At 33.3% G+C, this 19248-nt stretch overlaps 1 protein-coding gene across 2 annotated transcripts in view; it reads left to right on the top strand.

Moving 5' to 3' along the window:
• The window catches only part of Nrdc (nardilysin convertase), an 85487-nt gene that overhangs the window by 38169 nt on the left and 28070 nt on the right, over nt 1–19248 (top strand). For both annotated transcript variants that reach the window (XM_026381752.2, XM_026381745.2), the window contains 7 exons: nt 3103–3176; nt 7086–7181; nt 7887–8009; nt 11103–11160; nt 12886–12959; nt 15952–16021; nt 19043–19120. In XM_026381752.2, coding sequence (XP_026237537.1) covers nt 3103–3176; nt 7086–7181; nt 7887–8009; nt 11103–11160; nt 12886–12959; nt 15952–16021; nt 19043–19120 — 573 coding nt within the window. The remainder of the gene's footprint in view (nt 1–3102; nt 3177–7085; nt 7182–7886; nt 8010–11102; nt 11161–12885; nt 12960–15951; nt 16022–19042; nt 19121–19248) is intronic.

The following is a 19248-nucleotide window of genomic DNA, read 5'->3' as shown; positions in this document are numbered from 1 at the left end:
AGTGCCTTACATATGCTAGGCAAGTGCTCTTCTACTGGGCCACAACCTCAGCCCTTGGAAGGAAGTATAATAAGATTTTGAACAACTTCTGTCGGGAAGTGAAAACAAAATTAGGTGAAGTACGTAAGTTCTTAGAAATACAGATTTTAGCTGGACACAGTCTTGCATGCTTATAATTTCAGCTACATAGGAGACTGAGACAGGAGGACTGCAAGTTCAAGGCCAACCTGGGCAACTTAGGGAGACTGTCTCAAAATAAAAAACAAAAAGGGTTTGGGGATGTAGCTCAGTGATAGAGCACTTGCCTAGCATGTGCAATGTCCTGGCTTCAGTCACCAGTAAAATACACACACACACACACACACACACACACACACACACACACACAAATTTATAAAACTAACACAGAAATAAGAAGAAATTGTTTAAAAGTTCAAGTAATCTTATAACCATCAAAGAAAGGAAATCAGTAATGAAAATTTCTTATAAGTTTTTAGGTTTAGAATACTACCAAAACTGAAAGAAATAATAACTCCTTATTTATGAAACTAGCATGACTTTTTAGAAAAAATTATAAGAAAAATTATAGGCCAGGCTCACCCACAAATAGCAATATATAAGGACAGTATGTCAACACTAAGTTGAGTTCATCCTAGAAAAATTAAGTACATAATGAATTAATGTAGTTCATTACATTGTCATATCAAAGGAGAAAATACATCTCAATAATTTGTAGAAAATGTATGATGAATTTCTGTACCTATTTTTAAAGATGTTCTTAGCAAACAGTATAAGGCCATTTTCTCATGATAACTGGTAAACAGTTCAATGGTGAAAACTTGAAAATTTTTAACTTGAGATCAGAAACAAGACAGATACAATCTATGGTGATCTGCAGTTATCATTTCTAATACAGGTTAGTGGTGGGGGGAGATGCTAAACACAAAACTGTCATAGCAGATGATACATAAAAAATTCAAAATCTTCTACAGCTATATCATTATTATTTGTTAGGGGGATTTGAACCCAGGGGCTCTTTCCCACTCAGCCACATCTCCAGCCCTTTTTTTAAAAGAACATTTTTTTAGTTGTAGATGGACACAATATCTTTATTACATTTATTTATTTTTATGTGGTGCTGAGAATTGAACCCAGTATCTCATACATGCAAGGTGCTTTACCACTGAGCTAAAACCCCAGTTCTCTCCAGCCCTTTTTATTTTTATTTATTTATTTTTTGAGACAGTGTTTCAGTAAGTTGCTTATGGCCTTGCTCAGTTGCTGAGGCTAGCCTTGAACTACCTAGCCACTGGGATTACAGGCATGTGCCACCGCACTCAGCTAAATTATTAATTTCAACAAGAGAATTTAGAAAGGTAGATTGACTACAAAATAAAAAGTTGCTGCAGTGGGCACAGTGGGGCATGCCTGTAATCCCAGCAACTAGGTTGACTAGAGCAGGTGGAGCACAAGTTCAAGGTTAGCCTTAGCAACTTACTGAGATCCTGTCTCAAAATTAAAAAATCGAAAGGAGTGGAGATGTAGCTCAGTGATAAAGCATCCCTTAGCTCAATCCCTAGTACCACCTGCCCCCCCGCAAAAAAACACAAATAAATAAATACCAGGTTTGATGGTGCACACCTGTCATCCCAGCTACTTAAAACTGAGGCAAGAATATCAGAAGTTTGAGGTGAGTCTTGGCAACTTAAACCAGTTCTCAAGATAAAAAATTTAAGGAGAATAAAAGTGTTGGAGAATGTAGCTCAGAGGTAGAGTGCTTGCCTAGCATATGTGAGGTCTTGGGTTCATTCCCCAGTACTAAAATTAAAAATGAGATTTTTTTTTTTTTTTTGTACTAGGAATAGAACCCAGGGGCACTTAACCACAGAGCAACATCTTCAGCCGTTATAATATTTTCTTTTGAGACAGTTTCTCATTAAGTTGCTTAGAGCCTTGCTGAGTTGTTCAGATTGCCCTTGAACTTGTGATCCTCTTGCCTCAGCCATCTGAGTCGTTGGGATTAAAAGGCAGAATATATTTAATTATACATACAGACATGCACATATTTATATATCTCAGTACTATTTTTATGTAGTAGAGTTATGACACTAAAAGAAATCTTTATAATATCATTAAAAATAATCAGGCACCCAGGAATCTTCCAAAAACAGCATAAAATTATGTATTAGAAATACACTAAACTTTATTGAGAATTATTAAAGACCTAAGTAAGTGGAGAGTATTATTTGTGCATTCAAAGTCTCATTTTTATAAAGGGTGTCAGTTCTCTTGATATTTACATTCAGTGATACTCCAACCACAATCTCAGAAAGTTTATTTAGTATTACGTAGATTAGGTGATTCTAAAAATAGGAAAATGCAATAGGCTAAAAAAGCAAAGATACTGGGCTGAGGTTTTGGCTTAGTGGTAGAGCGCTTACCTGGCATGTGTGAGGCACTAGGTTTGATCCTCAGCAGCACATAAAAATAAAGATATCGTGTCCATCTACAACTAAAAGATAAATTTAAAAAAAGATATCATAGGGTCCTCTTAGGATGTAATTCAGTAGTAAAATGCTTGCTTAGCATGTGTGAGGCCCTGGATTCTGCCCTCCTAAATGCAAAATTAATAATCAGTCAGTCAATGGTAGGGGATGGAGTAGATGGGAGAAAATTTCTAAAAAGGCTCCTTAGGGTTGATGATGAAGAAAAAGGTTGACAAAAACTTCAGGTTGTAAAATATAAACAAAAGCAGAGATATGATTGCCATAATATTCAAGATAATTTTGAGGAAAGGGTAGTAGTCACGTGGTCTCTTTCTTTACCTGAGTGGGGCACTCAGATGTTTGTCTTGTAGTTATACATTAGTCTGTATATTTATACATTTTTCTGTGTGTTTGTTTTATGTACTTTTTTCTATAAGTGCTTATTATATTTTGTAATGAATGTTTGTAGATTTTTTAATACAGAAATGCAGAATGTTATTTTGATTTTATATTTGTGAACTAAATTTCCATTTTAGCAAAATTTCTTAATTAAAAAATAGATGTTGATTGATGAAACTGAACAAAACCAGAAATGTCTATCTTGTTTGTTTTTCAGATGGGCCCAGTTCTTCATCCATCCACTAATGATCAGAGATGCAATTGATCGTGAAGTTGAAGCTGTTGATAGTGGTAAAAAAAAGTGCTTCATGTCTTTTAACGATTTCTTTCCTTATTGAACCAGTTATTTAGCACATTTATCATTGTTCATCCCTAGGTCATTTTATCTTTATATTTTAAAGGGCAACATTGAGATAAATTTGTCATATTCATTCCTGAAGGAAATAAATTTCTTATTCAGGTTAGAATTGAAGTAATTTCAAAAGAATACTAGAATTTAGCTTACTCATGGTTTGTTTTTTCAGAATTTTAACATAGTGGCTAATCTTTTGCAAGACAGTAGCCTAATTCTTTTCTTTTTTTTTGTTTTGGGGATTGAACCCAGTGGGGCTCTACCACTGAACTATATCCCCAGCTCTTTTTAGTTTTTGAGACAGGGTCTTGCTAAATTGAAGTTCTCCCTAAGTTACTGAGGCGGGCCTCCGAACTTCCAGTACTTCTTCCTCAGTCTCCTGAATTGCTAGGATTACAAGCGGGTGTACAGGAAGATAGTAGCCAATTTCTTCAAGCTAATTAGGTATTAAAGCTTTAAAAGTTCTTTTACTCTTTCTGTGTGAATAGACATTTTTTCTGAGGCTTCAAGTATACTGTCCTGATATTTATTATAGTTTTTCTTTTGTTACTTGTTATTTGTGTGTATAGGTGCTTTGTGTCTTGAATTTTGTTAGTTACAAAAACAATTGTTATATATCTATGGATGAAGAAATAAATCCCTGAGCAGGAAATGCATTTAAGTTTGCTTCTTGACCATTTCTTTTAACTTTGGGATTTAAAGAATGTAAACAATAAGGACTATTTTCAATAGGGTGAGGTTCATTAGAGCTTTATACCATAAATATTACCATTGTAGAATAACATTACTTGCTTTATTTTAGCATTAGAATTATGTAGTATAAGTAGTACTAGTAGAATTGAATTTATATAGGTTAGGTTTGGCTTGTAGCAACTGAAGAATCAAGGTGTCTATATTTGTTTGTTTTTATAGTATTTTCTTCCTTGGCTTGATTCAGTGTCTAGGTCTAATAATGACTTAATACATTGAGTAGGCTGAGTAAACCACACATGGCCAAAAAGCCATTTATCTGGAAGTCACCACATCTTTGTTTAACTTATAGAAATGGCACTAGCTATGACCCTCACTTTATTTGTAACAGAGGATAGGATAGCTTATTGCCTCCTAGCTTTAGTAGTTTCTTTAAATCAAGTTTATTACTTCATTTTACTTGCCTACCAAAATCTCTGTTTTAGTTTAGACCCAGATATTTTTTTGAACAAATGGAAAGCCAAAATTACTAAGGAAAGTTCTGAAAACCCTTATCAAGTTTTGAGACTGAATAACTATTATCTGTGTCTTTTTGTTGATGTGTGTGATGCTGGGGATTGAACCCAAAGCCTTGCATATGCTAGGCAAGTGCTCTACCACTGAGCTACATCCCCAACCCTATCTGTGTTTCTTAAATGCTTTCTAGTATGTTTTTTTTTTTCCCTATAGGTTCTAGAATGGGTTAAATCAGTGTTTAAAAATGTAGACCTCTGGGCCAGACACAGTGCTACATACCTGTAATCCCAGTTACTCAGAAGACTGAGGCAGAAAGATCCTACATTTGGGATGAGTCTGGTCAACTTAGCAAGATCCTGACTCAAAAAATAAAAAAATAAAAAGTGCTAGGGATGAAGCTCAGTGGTGGGGTACTTGCCAAGCATCCATATCGCCCTGAGTTTAAATCCCCAGTAGCACCAAAAAAAAAAAAAAAATTCTTTAATTAGATACTACAAGTGTAAATCAGAATATATTTTATTATGCTTCATTACATTATGCATGCACACATACTAGTTTGTTTTGGTTTAAGATGAACTTATGGCAAAATCCCTGTTGGGCTTTGGTTTTTGCTCAATTATTTTTTTGTTTTAATAGACGACCTAAATTTCAATTTGTGATCTATTAAACTGATATGACATGTTACTTAAATGTTCATTAACCAGTTTTTTTTTAAGAGAGAGAGAGAGATAGAATTTTTTAATATTTATTTTTTAGTTTTCGGTGGACACAACATCTTTTGTGTTTTTTTTTTTTTGTATGTGGTGCTGAGGATCAAACCAGGGCCGCACACATGCCAGGCGAGCGTGCTACCGCTTGAGCCACATCCCCAGGCCCTCATTAACCAGTTTAGAGAGCTGAATAATCAAATGTTATTTTTTATGTTCCATTTACATGTGAGAGTCTTTCTTCTATCATTCTTCTGTTACTTGTTTCATTTATGACTTTCTTTGCCTGCATGCTTAGATGGCCAATTTCATATATATAAAGAGATGCAGGGTCCTGACAGATTCATCCAATAGAATCCTTTCCCTTTATTTGTCTCCTTCTGGTTGTGGAAGAAATTAATTCTTTCCTGGCCTTTTGTTAAATAATACTGACTTCAATACTTTTTTACTGTTCCTTGTGTAGATTATCTATTTTTGGTCTATTCTTTCATTGAAGGGTGTGTACGTATATATTTATAAGCATTTATCAGCATAATGCACATAGATTTGCTCAGAGTTTTAGTTTTCTTGAATACATTTAACATGCTCGTAGGACATATCCACAAGGTAAGTTTTAAGGTGGGATTTATTTATTGCTAAAACAAGATTTTGGCAAAAATTATTCTTAAAATTTAACTATTTTAATATTAGCTCATACTCTCACATAATTAACTATAATATGTCTCAGTGATTGAATGAAGGATATGAACAAAGCCTTTTTATCTAATCATCTGGAAGATTGTGGTCTCTGGGTGTTCAGATATAATGAATTTTTATTATTTATCTACTTTTTTTAATTGAATGGGTCAGTAGTGTTAATAATACTAGCTTTTTTAGTATATGAGACTTAATGAATGAGATACAACATTATAATTATTGTAACCTGCCATGTAATTAAATTCCTTTTTGTGTAGATATGTTTACATATCTGTGATATTAGTTACCTGTTGCTGCTAAGCAAATTACTAGAATTCAGTGGCTTAAAATAAAACAGGTTTTTTTTTTTTGCAGATTTGGAGGTCAGAATTCTAAAATGTTTCCCTAGGGTAGTCTTTCTTTTGGATGCTCTAGGGAAGAATCTGTTTTCATGCTGGGCAAGCTATCCTAGCCTGTTTAGGCTGCTTTAACAGAATATCACAGGCTGGGTGGCATATAAACAACAGAAATTTATTTCTCACAGTTCTGGAAACTGAGAAGTTCAAGATCAAAGCTCTGGCAGTTTTGAATATTTAGTGAAGGCCCAATTCCTGGTTCATAGACAGTCATCTTTGCCCTGTGTCTTTATATGGCAGAGGAGATGAGGAAGCTCTTTGGGAGCAGTAATCTCTTTCATAAGGGCAATAATCTCATTCTTGAGGTCTCTACCCATTGGGGATTAGGTATTAACATGAATTAAATTTAATTTAATCTAATTGAATTGAATTTTGATACTGGGAATTAAACCCAGGGACACACTACCACTGAGCATACACCTTCAGCCCTTTTTTATTTTGAGAAAGGGTCTTGTTAACTTGCTAAGGCTTTTAACTTGTGATCCTCCTTCCTTAGCTTCCCAAGCCACTGGGATTACAGGCATGTAATTAAACCATGCCCTGCTGGTTTAATATTTTATTAGTACTTTGTTCAGTAAATTCTTGGACATAGTAACCTAGAGCTGAAACCTTTAGATCATAACTGCCTTATTTCATTTGAAAAATAGGAGAAAACTCTAGAAAGGTGATTGATTTACCCAAAGTGACAGATTAAGTGATAAAGCTAGGCCTAAGTCATTAAGTTCCCAACTTCAGTCTTCAGTCTTAATTTTTGTTACTTACTTGTTCTGTAAGCTTGAATTTCAAAAAAATTAGAACAGATACTAGAATTTAATTTTATTAAAAGTATTCTTTAAAATGACAGAATATCAACTTGCAAGACCATCTGATGCAAACAGGAAAGAAATGTTGTTTGGGAGCCTTGCTAGACCTGGACATCCTATGGGCAAGTTTTTTTGGGGTAAGATACTAAATATTAATATTTCATATTTTCTAGGTAAGAAAGATTGAGAATAAGAAAAGGTGATAAATTAAAATTATAAAGCTAGGGTAGCTAAGTTCCTTTTGCTTTTTTGGGTGGCTAGATAACTTTTCAACAGAAGGTCATTAAGTATGAATTATGATCTAATTTTATTTCAACTGGTAAGCTGTTTATCTATTTTTCATAATGGCTTTTTATTGGTGGTAGAATTCATTTATAGCCTAATATTAATCCTTTTAACCAATAGAGTAGAAACTGGGATGAGTTCATCTAGAATATACTTAAAACAAAGCAATAATAAATAAAGTATATTTCAAATATATTGTACTTCCCTGAATATTCTGGCTTTATTTGCTTTATTTTTAAGAAGTAGGCAGAATATTAATAAACTAATTCAGAGGGTAAACTGAATTGAGTATTAGACTATTAAGCAAGGAAACTTATTTATTTCTTGTCTGCTGTTGAGGTATTCTTAACCAGAGGTGAATTCCTTGTGTATTAAAATATACTTCAGAATTGTTCCTTAAGAATTTTGGTTTATTATTATACACTATTCAATATTCTTGTTGCTTGCATTTCTTCATAGGTCAAGTAAAGTGGCAGAATGTGCATTGTTGGTGTAGAGACTTTTAACAAAAAAGTGATTTTAGTTACTTTTATAATTTTTTTTCCAACTTTTTATAGGAAATGCTGAGACTCTCAAGCATGAACCAAAAAAGAATAATATTGATACACATGCTAGACTGAGAGAATTCTGGATGCATTACTACTCTGCTCATTACATGACATTAGTGGTTCAATCCAAAGGTAATATTATCTTTAGAGTTATTCTGAAGTATAGTTAATCCTTGAACAACAGTATGGAAACTGCATTGAGTCTACTTATCTGACTTTTTTTTTTAAGATCCACAACAGTTTGAAAAAACTTGTAGAGAAACATACAGTCTAAAAATTTTGAAAAATTTTGTTTGGTATGTCATGAATGCATAAAATATAGATAGATAATGGTCTAGTTTATTATTTGTTACCAGGAAATATAGACATTTATTATAAAATGTTAAAATATAGCTGGGAACGATGGTGAATATTTGTAGTCCCAGCTACTCCAGAGGCTGAGGCAGGAGGACTGCAAGTTTAAGATCAGTCTTTGCAGCTAAGTAAGACCTTATTTCAAAATTTAAAGAAACTAGGGTAGCTTCAGTAGTAAAGTGATCCTGAGTTTAATCACTGGTATTGGAGGGAAAATTAAAAGTTAAGATTTGGGCTGGGGTTGTGGCTCAGTGATAGAGTGCTCGCCTAGCACATGTGAGGCCCTGGGCTTGATCCTTAGCACCACATAAAAATAAACAAATGAAATGGATGTATTGTGTCCAACTACAACTAAAAAATAAATATTAAAAAATAAAAATAAAAGTTAAGATTTATCAAAACTTATGCAAAAACTTATAGACCATACATGTCATTATTCACTATGGAGAGAAATGTAAACAAATGTAAAGATGCAGCAATAGATCATAATTGCAGGGCTGGGGCTGGGGCTCAGCGATAATGCACTTGTCTGGCATATGTGAGGCTCTGGGTTTGATTCTCAGTACCACGTATAAATAAATAAAGGTCTATCAATAACTAAAAAAAAAGTAAAATAAAATCATAATTGCATTCAGTTTACTTTAGCACTTAATATACTTCGTGGTATGAGCCGGCAGCTGGAAGTGGTATGTTTACCTCCCCTATGGTGCTGGGGATCAAATCTCTGTTTTTCTCTTGTAGAAATAGATGTATCTACAGGTTAGTCTATGTTGTCTATGAGTATACTGATAGCTTAATTCTGAGCTTTTTTTTTTTTTTTCTTGAGATGAAGATCTTGCTATTTCTCAGGCTAGCCTTGAACTCCTAGGTTCAAGTGATCCTCTTTCCTCAGCTTCCCAGCTGAGACTACAGGCAGACACCACCACACCTGGCTTTATGAATTGGCTTTTTAAGCCATGCTCAGATGTTCTGTTTCTGTGGCTTTACATTTAGTTTCTGTTGATTATAAACTCTTTTTTAAAAAATTTATTTTAGTTGGAGTTGTATACAATGTTATTGTTATAAAAATGTTATTTTTATGTGGTACCTTGGATCGAACCCAGAGCCTCACATGTGCTAGGCAAGCGCTTTACCACTGAGCTACAATCCCAGCCCCTGATTATAAACTCTTACAGGGCAAGTTGTCTGTCCATCTTCACATAAGGTCGGTCCTTCCTTTAAATTGGCATGATTGAAATCCATTATAGTGACAATGATAGAAGTATCTTAATTATAAAAGATTGATGAATACTCCTACTCCTTTTTATCTTGTGTTATTATCTTCAGTAACTCGTTAACTTTTTCTCATTAAGAGAATTATGGAAGCTTTCTTTTGTTTTTTTTACATTTTCACCTCTTTTGGCTGTTTTTCAAAGTCAGTTGCTTCCTTTTGACATAATCTTACATTTAGCAGATTTCCTCTGGAAAAGCTAATTCTTTAACCTTAAGTGAGTCTCCTTTTTATTAAATTTTGCCCTCTATATTGTCAACATTAAGGTCAAAGCTAACTTGGGTTACATATAAAAAAGTTTTGCATTTATGATCAAAATAGTCCACTTATTTTGATTTAATAAAGTTTTGGTTATGGTATGATAGATTCTTTTGTTCAAATTTTGGATGTGCTTCTTGACTCTTTTTACATTTGTTAATGCAGATAATTCCATCTTTGTATAAATTACTTTATGATTTTTAATAGTTGCAACTTGTTTCATATACATGAAGTTTTCTTCAAGTGTGTATTGTTTCTTTTGCACTTTCTTCCTTTGTGATAACCAATAAGAACTATAAATGTTTATTGCAAAATTTTAAAATAAGCCATAGTTTTAATGAAAACCATTTATACAATCTGGATTCCATAGATTTTGCAGCTTATACATTTATTATGCTACTTGAAAGTTAAACATCTGAATAAATAGTATAGAATAAATTCAAATTTTGATTAGTTATATTCGCATCTTGCATCTTTTGAGGGGAGGGAGTGCTAGGATTGAATTCAGGGCCTATTGCATGCTAAGCACATGCTCTAAATTGGGCTTTTTTAAATTGAGAATTAGTGAAACTCACGTGACTCCACTTGATAAAGCTAAAACATCTCCTTTTTCATTTAGATCTTGTGTTTTATTAAAAATTTCAGAAAATTTCTTAGGAAATGTAAGAAAGGAATCAAAACAAGATGGAAATCATACATAAATGAAACAAAAAGACTTATAGGGGAGCTGATGCTGTGGCTCAGTGGTAGAGCGCTTGCCTAGTGTGAGGTACTGGGTTCGATTCTCAGCACCACATATAAATAAATGAATAAAATAAAGGTCCATACATCTAAAAAAAATAAAAATAAAAAAAGAGACTTATAGGGTAAAACCTCAGTAAGTATAATGTAGTATATACAAGTGAAGTATAAAAATACTGATGGGATGCTGAAAAGCAGAGGGGCAATGTAACATAAGTTAGGTCTGGGGAGACCTTCCTAGAAGCTAGCAGTTTTGGAATGGGTATTAGTTTTGGAATGGGTGTAAGAGGATGGTTGATATATTTCTTCTCTCTTGGTCCTTCACACTAGCCTAATGATAAACAAAAACTCTCTCTCACTTTTTTTGAACTTGAGTGCCTTTTCTAACTTTACCAGTGAGAAATAAAGTCTAATAAAATTGTGTGTCTTAAGGTTTTTTTTTTATCTGCTGTTACTTTTCCTGTTACTTATTATTGGTTAAGAACTGGCAAGTAATTCTCAAATTAAAATATCTCTTTGTTTTGAAGCTAAAGATCTGTGAAAAATCTAATTCTGTTTCTACATTGAATAACAATATTATGTGTCCCTTTCTTCCGTTCAAGAAACACTGGATACTTTGGAAAACTGGGTGACTGAAATCTTCTCCCAGATACCAAACAAGTAAGTTACTTATTTTTTATAAGTCATATACTTTAGAATTTAAGAAACCATATCTTTTTATATGAGCCACAAAGGCTTTTTTCTTTTGTTTTTTAAACATGTCATAATTAAGACTTAATTTTAATAACTTTGGCCAAGATTACACAGCTTTTGAGTGGGAAAACTTATGTTGGAGAACCCATTTCCATAGTCGAAATCTACAGTCTTATAAATTCATAGTAAACAATAATTCTGAAGAAATTATGCCTCTTTTACATTTATTCAGAGCTTTTCTGTTACTGTGTTTGGTGTTTGAAACCATAATAATGAAAGAAAATACTATGATGAGAACCATAATATGTCTTCTGCCTCTAACAAATTGTGTATTCTGAAAGTTTGTTTTTCAAACGTCAGTTGTTTGGAATGTGGTATGCTTTTCCCCGTAAAAGAAATAAACCTGTAGATGATGACTGATTTTTCATATTACCTAAAAAGCTTATTTCAGATTGTTAAACCAAAATGGTTTTTATTAGAAATTACATAATGTTTCAGTTCAGGATGCTCCTTAACATTTTTGTCCACCTCGGATTCATCAAAATAATACAAATAAGTGAAAGATACTTTATTGCATTTTTTTTTTAATATCAGGTGAGTAAGCTAGTGCCTTTTCCAGTTAATCATCCCAAAACATAGTCATTTTCAATTTATGGAAAAAAATTGTAATAACAACTGATTGGTTATTATTTTGGCATTGTATAAATTTCCATTGATAGTTACCAGTGCTTTTTATGTCTGGGAAGATAATTTAAAGCCATGCCAAATTTGGGGGGTATTTAATTTAATTTTTTAATTTTTCTGATAAGAAATGAATATGAGGTATAGAAATGTCCCATAACAAATGGGAATGTCTTTCATTAAAAAAACATCTTTCACTGATAAAATCACAGATACTAATTCTGAGGGATTCATTAGGTTCTATCAGTCCCTAATGAACATTTTAAAATTCTCCTATTATTAATAACTTTGGTTCCTTAATGATTTAGAATAAGAGTTTTTGAGGTGATACTAATTTGTTTTGGCCATATTTTTATAAGAAATGTGTAGTTATCCTCAACCAGATTGGAAGCCCCTGGAAGAAGAGGCTGAGTTTTTAAAACACCACAATTCCTAATATAGTGCTTTATACCTAATAATCATTTCATATATATTTATTGAATAAGAAAAGTATCATCTTGCCTGTAATCCCAGTGACTCTGGAGCCTGAGGCCAGAAGATTTTGAGTTTGAGGCCAGCCTCGGCATCTTAGCAAGACTCTGTTTCAAAATAAAAAAGGGCTGGGATGTAGCTCAGTGGTAGAGCACCTCTGGGTTCAGTCCCCAGTACTAAAAAGAAAATTATTATCTCTAGTGTAAATGTTCTTTCTGGAATGACTTTTTTATAGGGAGAACTAAAATTGAATGGGGCTTATAGAGGCAATGAAAACTGAGAGTAGGCTCCCTTCAGTTGATTATTTGCTATCTTGTAAGTTGTAAAGGCATGTTAGTTATTAAAGCTGAGGTTAAGAATAGAGTGTGTAGTTGAGGAATTAATGGCTTTATTGCCAACTGTTGGTTTATGCCTAGAATGCCTGCCAGTCAGCAAAAATGTAGGGTATATTATAATTATTATTCAATTAGATATCCCTAATGATAACTGCTTATAAAAACTTTTGCCATTTAAATTTTAATTTATTTCTTTTGTTTTCAGTGGGTTACCCAAACCAAACTTTGGGCATTTAACGGATCCATTTGACACACCAGCATTTAACAAACTTTATAGAGGTTTGTGACTCTAAGATTTAAAACTGTTTGAAATAACTTTAGCACATTCTCTAAAAATTAAGACTGCCAATTTTCTTTGAAATGAGAACACAGCAGGATATACAATTGTGTTGGAAAGGGAGTATATGGACAGGGGATATCTAATTAGTGACAGATAGTGCCCTGTTGCTACTTGAGTCTGTTTCATGGCTTTTCCCTGATTTACCCTATTCTCTTTGTTCTTTGGCTTTTTTGTTTCCTTCTTAATTCATTTTATCTACATTCTGCTCTCGTTTGCCTTTACAGAAGGAAAAATATAAGAGAGAAAACACTTTGGAAATTATTTTAACTCTAATGTAAAACAAATATTTGTTAAGTGAAGAAAATCTTTAAAATGTCAGATTGAAGAACTCAGGGTGAACTACCCTTAGATCAATGAGATAAATCAGATTTGGCAAATTTACATGATTTTTAATAGGTATATTTTCTTTTTTTAAAAATTTTTTAGTTGTATATGGACACAATATCTTTATTTTTATTTATTTATTTATTTATTTATTTATTTATTTATTTATTTATTTATATGTGGTGCTGACGATTGAACCCAGGGCTTCATGCATATGAGGCAAGTGCTGTACCACTGAACTATACCCCCAGCCCCAAGTATATTTTCTTTTAAAAAAAAATTTTTTTTTAAGTTGTTGATAGACCTTTATTTCATTTATTTATATGAGGTGCTGAGAATCAAATCCAGTGCCTCATACATGCCAGGCAAGTGCGATACGACTGAGCCCCAGCTCCAGCCCCCCATTATATTTTCTTAACATAAAAAATAAGATTATTAGCTGGGTGTGGTGGCACATGCCTATAATCCCAGTGGCTTGGGAGGCTGAGGCAGGTGGATCAAGAGTTCGAAGCCAGCCTCAGCAAGTTAGCAAGGTCCTAAGCAAATCAGTGAGACCCTGTCTCTAATAAAATATAAAAAGGGGCTGGGGATGTGGCTCAGTGGTTAAGTGCTGGTACTAAAATTAAATAATAATAATAATAATAATGTTATTAATGCATACACTTCTGACTCCTACTTTTTAAAAAATTTTTTTGAAATTTTTATTTTTTTAACATGAGCTCTCTTATTTTTTTTGCATTACAATTCTTAATATACCTTTATACCACAATTTATTATATCTCTGTATACAGGATATGTTGACACCAAATTCACATCTTCATACATATATTTTGTATAACAATGAGGGTTTCCTTCTACCATCCATTTTCCTCCCACCCCTCTTCCCTATGTAGAGGTAATCTTCTTCCCATGCTCTTTCTCTCTTCCCCATTTTGAGTCACCCCCCCTTATATCAGAGAAGACATTTGGCATTAGTTTTTTTGAGATTGGATAATTTCACTTAGCATAACCTGCTTTAATGCCATCCATTTCCCTGCAAATGCCATGATCTTATTATTTTTTAGTGCTGAGTAATATTCTGTTGTGTATAAATGCCACAATTTTTTTATCCATTCATCCATTGAAGGACATCTAGGTTGGCTCCACAGTTTAGCTATTGTGAATTGTGCTGCTATAAACATTGATGTGGCTGTGTCCCTGTAGTATGCTGTTTTTAGGTCCTTTGGTTATAGTCAGAGAAGAGGAATAGCTGGGTCAAATGGTGGTTCCATTCCCAGCTTTCCAAAGAATCTCCATACTGCTTTCCAAATTGGCTGCACCAATTTGCAGTCCCAGTAACAGTGTATGAGTGTACCTTTTCCCCCTGCATCCTCGCCAGCACTTGTTGTTTGTCTTCATAATGGCTGCCATTCTTATTGGAGTGAGATGGTATCTTAGAGTAGTTTTAATTTGCATTTCTCTGACTGCTAGAGATGATGAGCATTTTTTTTGTATATTTATTGATTGATTGTATATCCTCTTCTGAGAAGTGTCTGTTCAGGTCCTTGGCCCATTTATTGATTTATTGATTGACCGACTCCTGCTTTTTTAGAATTTAATATCATTCTGTAGTAACCTCTTAATGAGTCATGTGATTATGCTGTAATTTACTTAATTTACCCATACTGAATATTACAGAAGCATTTTTAGTTCACCATTTCTCTCTGCTACTTTAATTGTGGCAATTTTTTTTCTCTTTCTCCTGATTGCCTTAGGTATTCTCTTTCACCCCATTGCTAGTCTCTCTTCTTTTTTCTTCCTCTGATCAGTGACTGTTTCTGTACACCCCTTCTGCCACTGGCTCTGTTCTTTTAAGCCTCTTCTTCCCAGAGACAACTCATTTTCTATTGTTTATTGTTTTCTGTTGGGCTTTTATTCTACCACCACCCTCCCCTATGAGTACCCAGTACACTGGGCGTTCATTTTACCATGAGAAACAGATTCAAAAAGATTTTAAATGCAAGTGATTTTTCTCAAAGTCACATAAGCACACACAGCAAGATGGTAGGACTGGATTTTTGCCATGGATCTCCTAACTCCTAGTCTTGTATCCTTTCCTGAAAGAAGAGATTCATCCTTAGCAGCATTTCTTATTTTCACTGGTCTTTCATCCCTGGTTTTGTTACTACCAACTAAATAGAAAAGATAAAAGAAACTAAATAGAAAAGATATTTATAAAAATTGCATTTTTTTGGCCAGGAGTGGTGCTGTACACCTGTAATCCCAGCAGCTCAGAAGAATAAGGCAGAAGGATCTCAAATTCAAAGCCAGCCTCAGCAATTTAGCAAGACCCTGTCTCAAAATAAAAAGTAAAAAGGCCTGGGGATATGGCTTAGGGGTTGAGCATCCCTAGGTTCAATCCCTCATACCCTCCCTGCCAAAAATTACATTATTCAAATTGGAAAATTGGCAGCTGAAAATAATAATAATAATTGCATTTTATTTAACCTTCTGTTTATTGGAGGATGAAATATAATTAAAAATTAACTTTTTAAAAAGTTCTTATAATCTTGTAAAAATTATGGAGAAACACTTAATATCTGTTCTTCTGGAAAATATTTTGTTTAGTTGTTCCCATCAGAAAAATTCATGCTCTGACCATCACATGGGCACTTCCTCCTCAACAGCAACATTACAGGTAAGAGTTCAAGGGAAATTAAACTTCATTAGATACTGAGCGACAGTTATATTTTTAAAACATGCTAAATGGTTTAAGTTTACAGAATTCTGAATTTGTAAACACAGATGTGTTAAACTTGGAAATTAAACATGCCTGGATTTTCCAAGTCTTGCTGTATATTTTACTGTCCTTTTGGGTATTAAAAACTAGAGTTCTCTTGTGACTAGTTACCTTTCCATAGTCTTCAAAATTGAGCATTTAGTGGAATGTTAACTTTTATAATTGTATTCTTTTGTATTTTTAGTACAAAAATATATCTATGCATGGTTTATTAGGTGGTGGCTACCATTTAATTTGATGCTGTCAGAAGTAAAGTCATAGCCAGGCATGGTGGCACAGGCCTGTAATTCCAGCTACTTGGGAGACAGAGGCAGGAGGATTACAAGTTGGAGGTCAGCCTCAGCAATTTAGCAAGGCCCTAAACAACTTAGTGAGACCATGTCTCAAAATATATAAAAAGGGATGGGAATGTAACTAAATAGTAGAGCACTCCTGGGTTCAGTCCCCAGTCCCCTGCCAAAAAAGTAAAGTTAAATAACTTTGAGTAAGTATCAAGGATTTTTGCTACTATGAGTTAAGGCAACTTTAATTTAATTTACTTTAATTGGGAAGGTATTTCAACTTATGTATATACGAACAGTACAGCTTGGGCCAGGGTAATTTTTTAAAGATAAGGATCAAATAATCACACATACAAATACTGTATAATTAGAAATAAATGCAAATGAAAATGCAATTGAGTTGATAAAAATTTAATTAATCTTTTAAAACCACTGTGGACAAAACAAAGCCATGAGGACATATATACAAGCAGAAGAAAAGAAAGTAATGTGTATTGCTTGAGCTTGGTAAAAAAATGCTTTTGTTAGAATACCAGGTCTCATAAAATTAATAAAAATAGTGTGCTTATGAGAAAGCAGAAAAAAATACATATTGTCTACTTGTGTTTGGTATAAGGAAAATATAGAAAAAAGTAATATACTCAATGATCTAGTTATGAAGTCTCAAGAAGCATTATTAAGCATATTTAAAAGTTTGTTTAAAATTACTTCATGCTTTTAAATGTCAAATAAGACAAAAAGCCATTAAGTGAGAAGTAAAGTTCTGCTTCTGTATTTGTTCCTGTCCTCCAAGATATATCTAACCTTAATAGTTTCCTTTATATCTTTTAGGCATTAAAATACTGAATTAAAGCACACATACCTTTTATGGAAATAGAATTATATTACATATAAACAATTTAACTGCTTTAATGCATTATTAAGGTAGTTCATTGTGGTAATTTTGAAAACTATTGAAAAGTAAAAAAACTATTAATGATTTTTTTCCAAAAACTGTTAAAATTTCTATGTTTCCATCCAGTTATTTGCTTATTTTTTTTTAATGGACTGTTAGTTTTAACAAGATATTTCTCCAGGCACAGTGGTGCACATCTATAATCCCAGCAAGTTGGAGACTGACATAGGATCACAAATTCAAGGCAGCCTGGGAAACTTAGTGAAACCCTGTCTCAAATTAAAAAATAAAAAGGACTACCAATGCAGCTCAGTGATAGAGTACCCCTGGGTTCAATACCCAGCATTGCCTCACCTCGACCCCTATCACCATTAGTTATTTTGAATCTCCAAATATAAATATCCAGTAAATTAGCTTCTATAGGGATCCATTTTTTACAGAGAAGCCAATAATTATTTATTCCTCTAGATACTAAATACAGTACAAGTAGCTTTGTTTAGATGAAAATATGTGATCCACTGAGCTCACTCCTCTGTGCCAGTCTTAGTATACATGTAAATCAATTCACATTTTAAACAATGTTGTATGGGCTTTCAGTGTTGCTTAATATAGTGGAAATCATAATATTATATCTGATTTTTAAGAGTTTACAAAGTTTTGGTGGGAATGATGATATATGCAGTCCCAGCTCCTGGGGAGGCTAAGAAAGGAGGCTGCTTTGAGGCCAGCCTGGTCAACATGGCAAAATTCCATTTCTAAATAAATAAATTAATTTACTGATTAGAGAAAAAAAGCTTCCTAAATTGAGTTCTATAACTTCATTTGATTACCTAATTCATTTCTCTGGATATCTATATTTTGTTAAGGACTACATTTTAAAAATTATGTAGAAGCTAGTGGGGAAAGAACTTGAATAACATATGCAACTACTTAGGCTACTATTATATAATAATAATACCTGTTAACTGCATTTGCATGAAAACTCTGCACATGGGCAAGTGAAAATAAAAATACAGTGATGTTATGTCTTTTGTTTAAAGTACTGATTTATTTGAAGGAAACTAAAACTAGAAACTGACTTAATTGAAAAAACTAAAACGAGAACCCAGATTTCCAACCTTTAGAATAACACATTTCATTTTACAAAGCTTTTGTTTGTAGATAGAGTGTTTCATAACAACCCTATATTAGGTTCTAAAATGATAGTCTATTTTACTTTTATTTTGGGTGACACAAATAAGATTTTTATCATGAAATGAGAGAAGTTTGGTATCCAAGAAAAGAAGTTGTAGCCTTAAATTTTGGAATGATTGTACTCATTCAATGATTTCAGATAAAGTTATTTACCATATTTTATATTTTTATCTTACTGCTTTTAAATTAATTGCAATTTTATATTTAGTGGATTTCTGTAAGAACAAGTTTAATTATGTTATCAAATATTGTAGTTACTGTGTACAGTTGCACAAGTCTGTAATCCCAGTGACTTGGGAGGCTGAGAGAAGAGGATCACAGATTCAAGACCAGCCTTAGCAACTTTAGAGAGGCCCTAAGCAACTTAGTGAGACCCTGTCTCAAAAATTATAAAGGGTTGGAAATGTGGCTCAGTGGTAGAGCAACCCTAGGTTCAACCCCCAGTACCAAACCAAACCAAAAAAAAAATAAATCAAGTGTTATATTCTTAGAGATAAGATTTTCTAGTGTAAAAAAGCTTTTTTTCTGACCTTTAAATTTTTTTTTAAGGGTGAAGCCACTTCATTATATCTCCTGGCTGGTTGGACATGAAGGCAAAGGCAGCATTCTTTCTTACCTTAGAAAAAAGCAAGTATTCAGTTATTAAGAATTTTCGGTGTAACAACCTCTGAAAGATAATAGTAAACAATAAGTGTTACATTGCTCGTTCTTTTGCTTTAGCTGCCAGGAGGTCTACAATAAAATTTAATTCTTAG

Source organism: Urocitellus parryii, chromosome 11, assembly GCF_045843805.1.
Source record: "Urocitellus parryii isolate mUroPar1 chromosome 11, mUroPar1.hap1, whole genome shotgun sequence".
Taxonomy (NCBI): Eukaryota; Metazoa; Chordata; class Mammalia; order Rodentia; family Sciuridae; genus Urocitellus; species Urocitellus parryii.
The sequence above is the reverse complement of the archived record's forward strand: the minus strand, read 5'-3'. Positions and strand labels throughout refer to the sequence as shown.